Source organism: Cuculus canorus, chromosome 2, assembly GCF_017976375.1.
Source record: "Cuculus canorus isolate bCucCan1 chromosome 2, bCucCan1.pri, whole genome shotgun sequence".
NCBI lineage: Eukaryota > Metazoa > Chordata > Aves > Cuculiformes > Cuculidae > Cuculus > Cuculus canorus.
The window spans coordinates 135,560,200-135,571,315 of record NC_071402.1 but is presented as its reverse complement, the minus strand read 5'-3'; the positions used below and the strand labels follow the sequence as shown (position 1 = coordinate 135,571,315).

The window sequence follows — 11,116 nt, the reverse complement described above, 5'->3', positions numbered from 1 at the left end:
AATAGTATGACCTTCAAAATCCCTCTCTATCTCCATAGCTTAGTGAAATTTCTCACTTTTAGGCAGATTACTTATGACTGGGCAGTACATCACATAGTAAAGTGGTGTTGGTCCTTTTATAAGTCCCTGACAAGTCTAAGAAAGAAACTTCATAACATTCATTAAGCTGCTCCATGGCACACAATTTACAGTTAAAAAAGCTAGAAAAGTTGTTTGCAATAGAAAGTTTCTTTCTTGTTTGTGGACCTGTAATTAAAGGAGCGAACATAATCTCTAAGGAAGAGGTGCTCATGTCACTCTGTCAGACCTGAAGCACCAACCAGTGGCAGAGAAAACGGCAGCTTGCAAGAATTTGACATACATCCCCAGTTGTTTTTTTTTGGCATAGTGTCTCCAATCTGTGTTGTTTGGGCTGTGAGAGAACTGTTTTGCCTTTTTCATTTTGCCCTATGGCTGTGTGAACCAGAACCCAAGAAGAAATAACACCACCTCCCCCCAGCCCCAACTCAAATCTCCTCGGAGGACTGGGAGAACCTGAAATCAGAGCTGAATTCACAGTAAGGCACAGTTCCTTCGCTATCAATGTCCTAGTTCAATGTCAGTAAAAAATGAAGGTAATAGAAACATGCTACTGGCAAGCAGCCCAAGAACTGATGCTATCCTACTCATGTGCATGGTATCATGAAATTCTAACACTTTCAAACCACATTTTGACGGAGTCAGTTGCAGCAGAGAATTAGGAAACAATAATAGTTTTTTGAAAGATAGAGGTGATGGAATGAAAAATTACTCTGTAAAAATATATCCGAAGTCTGATTCTGGTATGAATTTTGCATATTGAGTTCTATGCAAAAATGCAACTAGAACACCCACATTTTACCACCACAGTAGTTTTGGCCATGGCTCCTCTTTAATCCTAGTTTCTTCTTAGTAACAACTCTAACATTGTATTTTGCCTATTGTAGTTTCCAAACTGGAAATTAGAGTTTGATATTTCAGCTGTTTTTACTTCGACCACACTGAAGCTTGGCTTTCTTATTTACTCAAACAGATATATTTCCCAAGGAAACCTATGAGCTGTGTTTTCTGAAGTGCAATAAAAATAGCAAACCTCTGTTGATTTCAGATATATTTTCCAAGGTGTTAAGTTCAACACAACCTGGTTTTGAGAAAATAGAAATTTCCAGCAAAATTCCTCTTGATCACTGTCTGTTCTGGATCACTCACAGGTAACACACCAATGGTGGAGATGGATTCCAAACCCAAAGAAAGATGATGGAGATAAACTGGAACTTTTACTACTATAGTTCTTGCCAGCAAAGGACAAGGCATCACTTTTAATCAGAAGTAGAATGTCCATTAAATCAGCCTGAGAAAGACTGGAGGATGGAGGCTTTCCAGCATGAAGCAGTGGCATTTTTTCAAGCTTTCATGACGGGGAAGAGTTTGGACTTTGAGGAGAAATAAAGCAACTATTTGGGAAAGTGGGCAAGGGCCGTATTCACAAAGAGTTATGGATCTATTATGAAGCCATCCTGCTCTGGAAGATTATTTGGGGGGTTATTTTAAGCTCAGACTTGCAGAACTATTCACTGCCTCATTTTTGCACTGTTAAGGATTATCTTGCTTTGGAGATTACTACTCTGATGTAATGTTAACCTTTGTCACATGGCGTTGTAAGAATGTGAGGACAAATAAGAGTACAGATATTTGACCTACAAAAGCCAGTGGGACTACAGTCTAAGCTTTATCTTATTCTCGAATTAAATTAGGAAATAAACGGCAACAAAATAATTCTGAAGAGTTAGACTTTCTCTGTTGCTGTAACATGTAAAAGACTTGCCCATTCTATATGTCTCTGCCACACAGACTGAACACAAGCTACACCTTAACTATCATCTTGAGATCCATAAAAGCAGAAAAGTTTAGTGGGTTTTTTGTTGTTCTTATTTTTGCTACTACAAAATTTATTCACGCTCAAGAGACATTTGTGAAAGTCAGTAATGTCTCACAGCAGAGAAAATCCTCGAGGCAATATCTGAAAAGAGGAGAGAAATATGCAAAATTCTGTGCGAAGCAGAATGGTTTTCGGTTTGAAAATGGAGCAATCATCTTTGGCTATTGATTTTAAGCTGCATCCACACATGAAATTATTCTGCATTTCAAATCAGAACTGCTAGCAACATTATGCAAAAATATCAGTAGGGATGAAGACTATTTAGATGAACAATATTATGAATGCTTTTTTACTGGGAGAAACAGAAAGCAACTCTCCAAAAGTCAAGTAAGTGTTTGAAGGTTGGAGGGGAGTTCCCTGTGCAAATAGAATGTTATCAACAAGTAAGTATTTACTAACAGTTCTCAATTTTTTTTGTCCAATATGTCCTTAAAAGACTTCCCAAGACAAACACTCAGCACTCTTTCAGGCCATCTGTCCCCTAGATCAGGGAAGACTTTCTAAATTGAAGACAGACGACATGTAACTTGTTAACTGAAGTCCATGTTTCCAAAGAATATGAAAAAAGTTATTTTCCACTTTTGCTTTACAGATTCTGTTTAGGTGCAGAAGGCTTCATTAAATGAGAGCAAGACATACTGGATGCTAAAAATGCATTTATCTGTGAGGCGCATTTGCTGGCCCAAGGAACCCGGTGGGTAGCGATGCTCCAGCCTCTCCTGAGTACCTTTATAATTCACTGAGCAGAATAGCAAATGCTATATCCAGGAGATACCGCTGAAAGGCTTTGTCTCCTGACTAGATGAAAATATTCCTAGGATACATTTGAACATTGCTGTGTCCATGCATGTCTAGTTGCCTAATATTATTTGTGTATATTGCTCCATGATGACACTTCACTTTATGTGAAACATTTCTTGATAAAGTACATTTTTGGGGGCCAGGAGGTATTTTTCTCTTCCAACGTCTTCCTGTACTAGCTGAATTCTGTAGCTCAGATGCATTGCTTCAGAAGAAGGTCTCTAGCAGCAGACCGACAAACATCTCCGCCAAAATGAATTCTGCTGAAGAGCTGGTTTTCTGGCTGGAGGGAAAAAGGCCTTTGAGCTTTGGCTTTCTGAGGACTGCTGACATTCACACATAGTGCAGGGATGTGTTGCTTATGTCTATTTTGCCCTTCTGCCAACAGAGATGTGTTCACTGGGTCATTGTGACACAAAAGAGATTTTTATTTTCTTGGCGACTTTGTCACTGGTAATACCCACAGTGATTTTCAGTGTTGTCTTGCTGCCCATCAAAAGGTTGCTAGCAAATCATGCAGATAACACCGCATGCATTGCATGCATTTGATATGCTCATCTATTTTTTTAATGTATTTATATATTGACGGGCCTAATTAATGAGGAAAAGTTCAGCACCCTCAACTACATGAGGCATCTAAAAAAATATGTGTAATTTTGTTAGGCCTGTCTGCAAGCTGGCCTCGTCTCAGCCTAGTAGCTGCCTTTCAGCAAACTCCTCCCTACCCATCAACACTTGAAACTGCATCGCTTGAACTTTAGCCAGACTATTTGGACTACAAGTATACAATCTATGTAAGTATTTTTTACTATATGTGTATGTTTAAATACATGCATGTGTGTAGTATTTACATCATAGCACACTGGAGGGGTCTTAAGACAGGGTTCTCCTAGAAACAACTGTTGAACATTTTTCCCTCTACTATTTCAGAATGTTTTAAATATTGTTAAAAAATCACTAACCAGAGTGAAGAAATTAATTAGCTCATGGATGAGTACTATTGCTAACAAGGAGATTTTTGTACAATATTTCCATCAGAGAACCAGGTCAACCATTCAAGAATACATGGTTTGGGGTCAGGAAGGGACAGCTTTTTCCCACTGACCTTTGTGGAAACTGATCTTGACTCAGAGAGAGTTTTAGATGTGTCTACAACAAAATGACCTGAAAGGTTGACCAATGAAAATGACCTGAAAGGTTGACTAATGAAAACATGCCTGGAGGGAAAGCCTAAATTGTGAGCGTAGGAGCCTAAATTTCTTAGTGGTAATTTCAATGGATTCACTGAGACTAGCACTTCGTTTGCAATAACTTTCTCAGCCCCACACAGTAAATCTGTGGTAAAGACATGACTCAAAAGTAGATCTGCTGAGTCCGTGCAGTCCAATGTCTTGAAGAGAAGTTTTTGCTTGATCTTAATGCACATTTCTGTGATATCGTATTTTAGTGCTGTTGTGCTACTGGCTCATAGCTGAGCTCATCAGATGCTTTAAGAAAGTTCTTAATGGGGTGAAGGTTATAAAATTGTTTAAGAAGCAGTAGTTTGGTATTCATTTATATGTGATTACTTTAAGAGAAGAAGATATCCAACAGTTTTTAAATTAGTCTGACTTTTCTTTAATTTCAAAAAATAGAAGCCTCTCACAAAGACAAAATTTCCCAAATGCTCAGTTCTACACCAAAGAAATTGCATGTGAAACACTCCTGTGCAACACATAAAACAAACCAAGAAACACAGATCAGCATGCACCTTGCCAGACATCGCCTAATCAAAGGGCTAGAGCAGACCAAGCTTTCCAGGGTATCTGAACCCCCTTTCCAGCGCTCTGTCTTCCTGTGTCTGCTGCAAGAGGAAAAGTCGGAGCAAGGCGTTGTTTCCTCCAACATTGCTCTCTAAGCATTCTTCACAGTTTTTTTGGGGAATGACCTGAAAAAACAACATCAGCCCCCACCCGTCTGCAGCCCCTGTGGGGGATGTGGATGTTGCAAGCATCAAGCATCCCCTCTAGAATTCATCCATAGCCATTAATGCTGGAAAAACAGGAGCTGTAAAGGATAAAATCCTGGTTCCCACAGAGCTCAAGCTGCCAGTGCCTTCAACTTCAGTAAGATTGAGATTTCACACGCATATTCAGTCAGTATTTCTTTGTAAGAATGTTTTCTACAGGTGGTGACTTATTTACATTACGTTTCAGCTTATGTACACAACACGATACAACAGAAGAATTGGTTTACAATCATAATTACAGAAATATACATCTCCTGGTGTAGAAAATCATCAGGGATTTTATGGAATAAAATCACACTACGCAGTAAATGCTGAAGTAGACAATCAATTTTTTGGCTTATATAAAAACAAAGGGATAGTTCAATTAGAACTGTGTTTTCATTCCTATCAGCCATAAACAATGAATTTGTGGCTTACAGACAGTCCCTCAGATACACCAACATGAAAAGTCTTGCAATGTTTTCAAGCCTTTTCAATTTTGTGAACCACGCATTTCAAGCATAATCTAATAAAACTTGATTGTATAAAACTTTCCTGTCATGAAAGTACAGTAATATTCTATCTAGATATGATTTTTTTTTAAAAAAAACTCAAACTGAAAAACTTTTTATACATACAGGGAATTTTTAAAAATACATCCAGGTTTTATTGTATGTGTTTTGATTCCCTAAGGTCTGTTGCTAATTTACAGAGATTGTATATGCTAAACATAAAATATATTTATTACGTTTCTTTGTCCTAATTACATTTATTTTGTTTGCTGAAGTGCATTGTTGGTAACTGATGTAATATTCTGTGCTCAAGAGTGTTAGTACTTCTGCAATATAATACAAATGGCTGAAAAGCAGAGACCTTTTTTCATGATATCCTGATACACAGAAGAAGTTGTTGCCAAGTTATTCCTACTTGGTCTATAGCTAGAAAGGAGAAACACACTCTGGTTCTTTCTTGACATTTTTCCAAACTCGACAAATCACAACAAACTGTTCATCATGTATGTGGCGGTACCTGTGTGGGTGATGGTACAGCTGAAGTGACCTGTTATCCTTCCACATACTTACTAACTCTCATTTCCCAAGGATTCTCTCATCAAAGAGAAATTTTACAGCAGGGGAATAAAATGAAAACTCCTTGCACTCCCTCCTTCTGAAAATGAAGGTTGCAGTATGGATTGTGTCAACTTTGTGCTGGACATACTCATACCATAATTGTGTGAAGGTGCTGATCACTGCTGGTGCAAAGATACAGCCTCTGCTCGAGGGGCACCTCTCTTCTGCTGCTGGAAAGACAATTGTGAGCACAGAGGCTAAGTCCTTTGGAGTTAAATATTTGCTATATACCAAAAGACAATAAAAGAGCTCATAAAATAACAAAGCCTGTAGTATAATATAATTCAATAAGCAAAACTTTTTAATTTCAACTGTTTGCTGTTCATTTATAGTGGGCCTGAACTTGGTAAAATTATTCTCTTCCTAAAGATACTTGATTTACATGCTCAGACTTCTATTCTTTTTATATCTGCACCTACCGTTTCCGTAATTCCATTGTTTTTTATTAGAAAAGCAACATGGACCAAGCACCTGCATTCAACTTATTTGGATTAAAATGCATACTTTCCAACCCCGTGGTGAGTGCATCCTGGATGAACAGCAAGTGAACATAAGGTGCAAACTGTAAAGGAGAAATGCTTGTCCTGAAAACTTGTAGGATGCACAGATTGGAGAGTAAACACTTCTTGTAGTGGCAATACTGAGGTGGAAAGAAATGCAAGGCAGATGAGGAAAGGAGCAGTGTCCCCTTGTCCATATTTATGCAAACTAACATCACCATGCCCTCATGCATCCCATGCCACAAGTCTTTAATTCATGTTGTATTTCTGTACCTAGTAAAGAATAACGACAAGTATCTTCCTGATAGATTCAGCTGCTCAAACAAAGCATAGATTCAGCTGCTCAGACAAAGCAACCATGCAAACACTTCTGCCAGAAGAGATGTTCATTAAACTGGGTTTCATGTGTTGGGTGTGGTGTCTGAGAGGAAACAGATTGCAGAGGTGATTAATGTAAGGTTGGTTTCCTCTTAAAATACACCTTAAATTAACTGATTCAAGTGTCAGCTTCTTTCCTACTTTTTGAAGCACCGATACATTAATTATACATATCTGCTGTTCCTGTGAAATGTATTAGAGATGAAACACCTACTGCCAAGGCATTGTAATTATTGAAGTCACATCAGCATTCCCAATATTGATATTACTAGTGTATGCTACTGTTTATAAAGCAGAGAAATGAAATCTGCCTTATGTGCACAATGCAACATTTCAAACCATCTTGAGATGAAGAAAAATAGCATTTTTCCATCGGAAAATATTTTGATTAAAAATGACTCAGTAAGTATCTCTAAAACACAGCCTTTCCTGCAAAGCTTAGGCTACAAATCATCATCCCTCCACTGAAAGCAAAGCTGACATAAAGACTGACGTAACAATGCAGTTTTTTTCAACACCTGAGGCTCAAATCAAGGTCCTAAGCCCCAGATCCCAAATTTGGTTTTTCAGAGCATTCTACTGAACAGAGCAAGAAAATGTCAGTAGTTAAGAAACAAAACAACCACTACAATGGCAAACCTTTTCCATTTTGTATATCCATATGAACATAACAGAATGCGAAACAACTTGCACTTACGTATTGTAAACAGGTACATTATTAAAACCAACATGTTCGTTATTAAACTCCCTGTATTATGCATACATCTTTTACAATCAGCTCATTTGTGTCTTTAGAAAGTAGGAATGCCTTCTGGAACACTCCTGGGAAGTGCAGTGTGCCCCGATGCCATTCAGAAATACAACATTTACAGCAGAGCCACTTTATTGTCTCTAATGACTAAAATCTCCGCTTCCTACTGTTCACTGGTAAAAGTAGAAATAATAATACGTGAAATACTGTGTTTCAAAAAAATAACTGCCTTCATAGACCTTGAAGTCTGAAAAATAGGTATGTGGCTTAAAAACATTACACAACTGCATTTTCTTGTAAATGTTCCACTGGGTTAACCACGCAATAATCTGCACTGTTGGTAGACAGTAAGTTCTTGTTCCCCAGCTCCTCTCTCTTGTTCTATGGTGGCAGGACTGGCAGCTTACTCTTCCCAACAGGGAGGAAAGTTCAGTAATACACAGAGTCTACGCATGTGTGCTGGTGTCACAAACGGAGCAAACCCCTTCCCTGCAAGGCATTGCCTTGGATATGAAACGTGGGGATTCGGCCTCCTCTCATAGTGCTGGGTTTATGCCTATCCCTCACTAGCTCATTCCTGGAAGGGACTTTTCCAGAGAGATGGTGTCTCATGTAGGCAGAGGTGTTCACAGACCTCCATTTATAATTTACAAATGAAGGGTGAAGCTTAGGGTCTAGCTGTGTCAGTGAAGGAAAAACTGAGCCTGGATGAACACAATATTTTAAAATGTCTTCAAATTGCTAAGGACAAAATTGCCTCCTCTTTTCAAGGTTTTGAGCTGCATTGCATGAGTCATTCCGGCACACTGAAGAGTATTTCTCTGCTCATCTAAGCCAACAGGGATTTGCCTGCTGATTTCAATAGAATCTGAAGTAGATTATCAGGACTAGTTTATTATGTCTTCCTATGTGACTCTCTAATGTGTGTTTTAGAATTAAGGCCTCTATCTGTAAGCTCCAAAGTAACTTCAAAAGAATTGATGTTTACCCCAAGTGTTTCATTTTAATTTTCCTCTTTACTTTTACTGTCTGACAAGATCTGTATTTAAGGCTATGCTAACCCATGTTATTTTATGTTCTTTATGCAGTGCTAAGGAGAAAAATCATTATGGATGGAACTGCAGCAAGCAAATGAAAGAAAGGAGGAACCTCTACATCAGCAGCAGAAGTCCCACATGAATGCAACTGCAGTGTAAAAGATAGTGTTATGCCTCTCTCCATTCACCTGCCATGTAGGGCAGTATTTTTTACAGCTCCCAGGTCAGGGTTTGTATTTAGACATTCAAGACGAGCAAGTGTCACTACTGTCACTTGCACCTGTCTCCTCCTGTAACCATGACTTCCTGCTTGGGCTGGGTTGATGTATCAAAGGCAAGTGTACCAGCAGGGAAAACAAAGGGGACCTGACAACTTTCCAGCTTCTTTCAAAGTTAAAGACTATGATGGATATATTGAAGTTGTTAGCATTTGAAATATCCCATGCACATTTCAGGCAAAGGTAGAGGAGTGGGAAACCTGTAAGACAGTTTTTCAGAGAGATGTAAGAAGGAACAGCATTATATTAATTCGACATTTTATGCATAAAGCTCCATAGGAATCACAGCCCTGCAAAACCTCCTTGGCACTGGCCTTGTTGCTTGCAGATTTTTTACAATTAGTTTCATGTGGGAAATTATTCTAGTCTATTTCTTTTGTGATTTACAGAACTTTTGCAGTGACAGTACTGTAACTTCTAACTGCAAATCAACTTCTCCTTGCCCTGATTTTTGCCTCAGTAATCACACAGAGACTCTAATGATGCTTTGAATGTGTGATAAAAGGTGCTTATTACTTACAAAACTGTACATTCATCTTGTTTTCCTGATTACAGACTCACACATGAAAACGTCACCTTCAACAATTATGGACTCAGAGCAGCAACCAGATTCTAAAAATAGATGCTTCTTGTGCTGAGATATTGGTTTCTCATTTCTTACCTGGGATCCTTTACTGCCATGATCATAATTTTATAACAGAGACAAGCATTCAACTAGCATTCATCTCAGAATGGCTATTAAACAAAAATCATAATTTCCAAACAAATTTCACAGTTTATTCAGAGTGAAAGGATTATGTCTTAATAATGAGTTTCTGGACAGAGTAGTAGGGTGACATTTTTTTCCTATAAATAAATATTCTTGAACTACCAGTATTGTTAAACAAAATCTATTTTAAGATGACTTTAGGATTTGTTTGAGGCAGCCTAAAGAACCAATCTCTATTCCTGAGGGTTTCCACGATTTTAGTATGCAATGGCTATTTCACCTTCATTTTTATGCAGCTGCTAATGGGATGGTAATATTTTGTGGCATTTTTGGGGGATAGTAATATTTTGGGGCAGGAAAATTTGAATAGTTTGGAGTGATTCTTTTTCTGTTCATCTGTTTGATTTGTCTGGCAATGTGCAAAATCTTTTAAGAAGCCATCAAGCTCATTAAAAGGGGAAAAGTAAAGGATTCCAAGCCAGTTACATCTTGTGGAATTTAGTTCAAAATCTAGTGTTAAAGAAACCTTCCAAAAGCATTGTTACTACAATGTTAATGACATTGTTGCTACAGTCGAATGGTCACTTCATATGTCCGGTATCAGAAGATGTGGAGATGGCATGGTCTGGTGGGCAGGTCCATGATCACTTCCTGCTGCAGCACACAGGAAGAAACTATATTCCCAACTGTGTGTCAGACTCCCTCTACAACATTGCTATCGATGGCTGATGTGGTTCGAATATGATGTGTTCTTTCAGATGGTCTTGCCTTTTCCTGCAATGGCTTGGATTTCCACCCTTCCATTCTTCTCCTAACTTTGTTCACAAACAGAATATGAAATTATGTGTTTGCAATGGCTGGTGGTGAGCTAGGCAGATGTCTCTCCAGATTTTAATGCAACAAGTTCAGAATCCTCTACGTATCTTCCATTTAACTGTTCATTGTTGGAATCATGATGGTACAGATAAACAGGGACCTCTGTGATTGATGTTGCAGTGTAGGAGGTAGATCGCGTGGAACAGTGCTCTCGGCGCCTTTGGCCCCATTGGGTTTTGTACTGTGTCCATTGCCTTTTCAGAGCTCCTTGCACCTGTGAAAGAAACACATAGAGTGAGGCATAACCCACCCCCCCTGCAATTGTAGACATTTTAAAATATGAAGAAAAGGGAAACGAAGGGACGTTCCAGGTCTAATTCCATCAGGTTCAGTCTGCCTCTCTCCTACTCTCTACTCCCAGCTCCAGAAACAGAAGCTGTTGCTCAGCGCTCGGCCTTAACTGCCTCCTGTCTACCCTATGGCAGCAATTACAGTTTCTGCAGTTGTTACTGCTTATGAAAAGAGGGTGTGGGTTAGCTGTTCCCATAACAGATAAATGAGGGACAGATTGCTGCACGGCTGCACATTAGGATGCTGTGGTAGAAGAAAGAAGAGGAAGAAGGAATGGGGATTAAAACCCATCTGATGCTACAGCTGGAACCTTGCCCCTTGGTAATGCATTGTGAACCCTGAAGAAACTTAACCTTGAATAAAACTGGCCATGAATGGCAAAGTGTAAACACAATTCAAGAGCTTGCCAGGACTAATTTTG

The 11,116-nt window shown here is 38.8% G+C and overlaps 1 protein-coding gene across 5 annotated transcripts in view; it reads right to left on the bottom strand.

Annotated features, from left to right (window-relative positions):
* Window positions 1-4,411: 4,411 nt before the first annotated feature.
* Window positions 4,412-11,116, bottom strand: part of CALCR (calcitonin receptor) — a 149,931-nt gene continuing 143,226 nt past the window's right edge. For all 5 annotated transcript variants that reach the window (XM_054060436.1, XM_054060435.1, XM_054060439.1 and 2 more), the window contains one exon: window positions 4,412-10,618. In XM_054060436.1, the coding sequence (XP_053916411.1) occupies window positions 10,397-10,618 (222 nt within the window). In that variant the 3' untranslated portion in view covers window positions 4,412-10,396. The remainder of the gene's footprint in view (window positions 10,619-11,116) is intronic.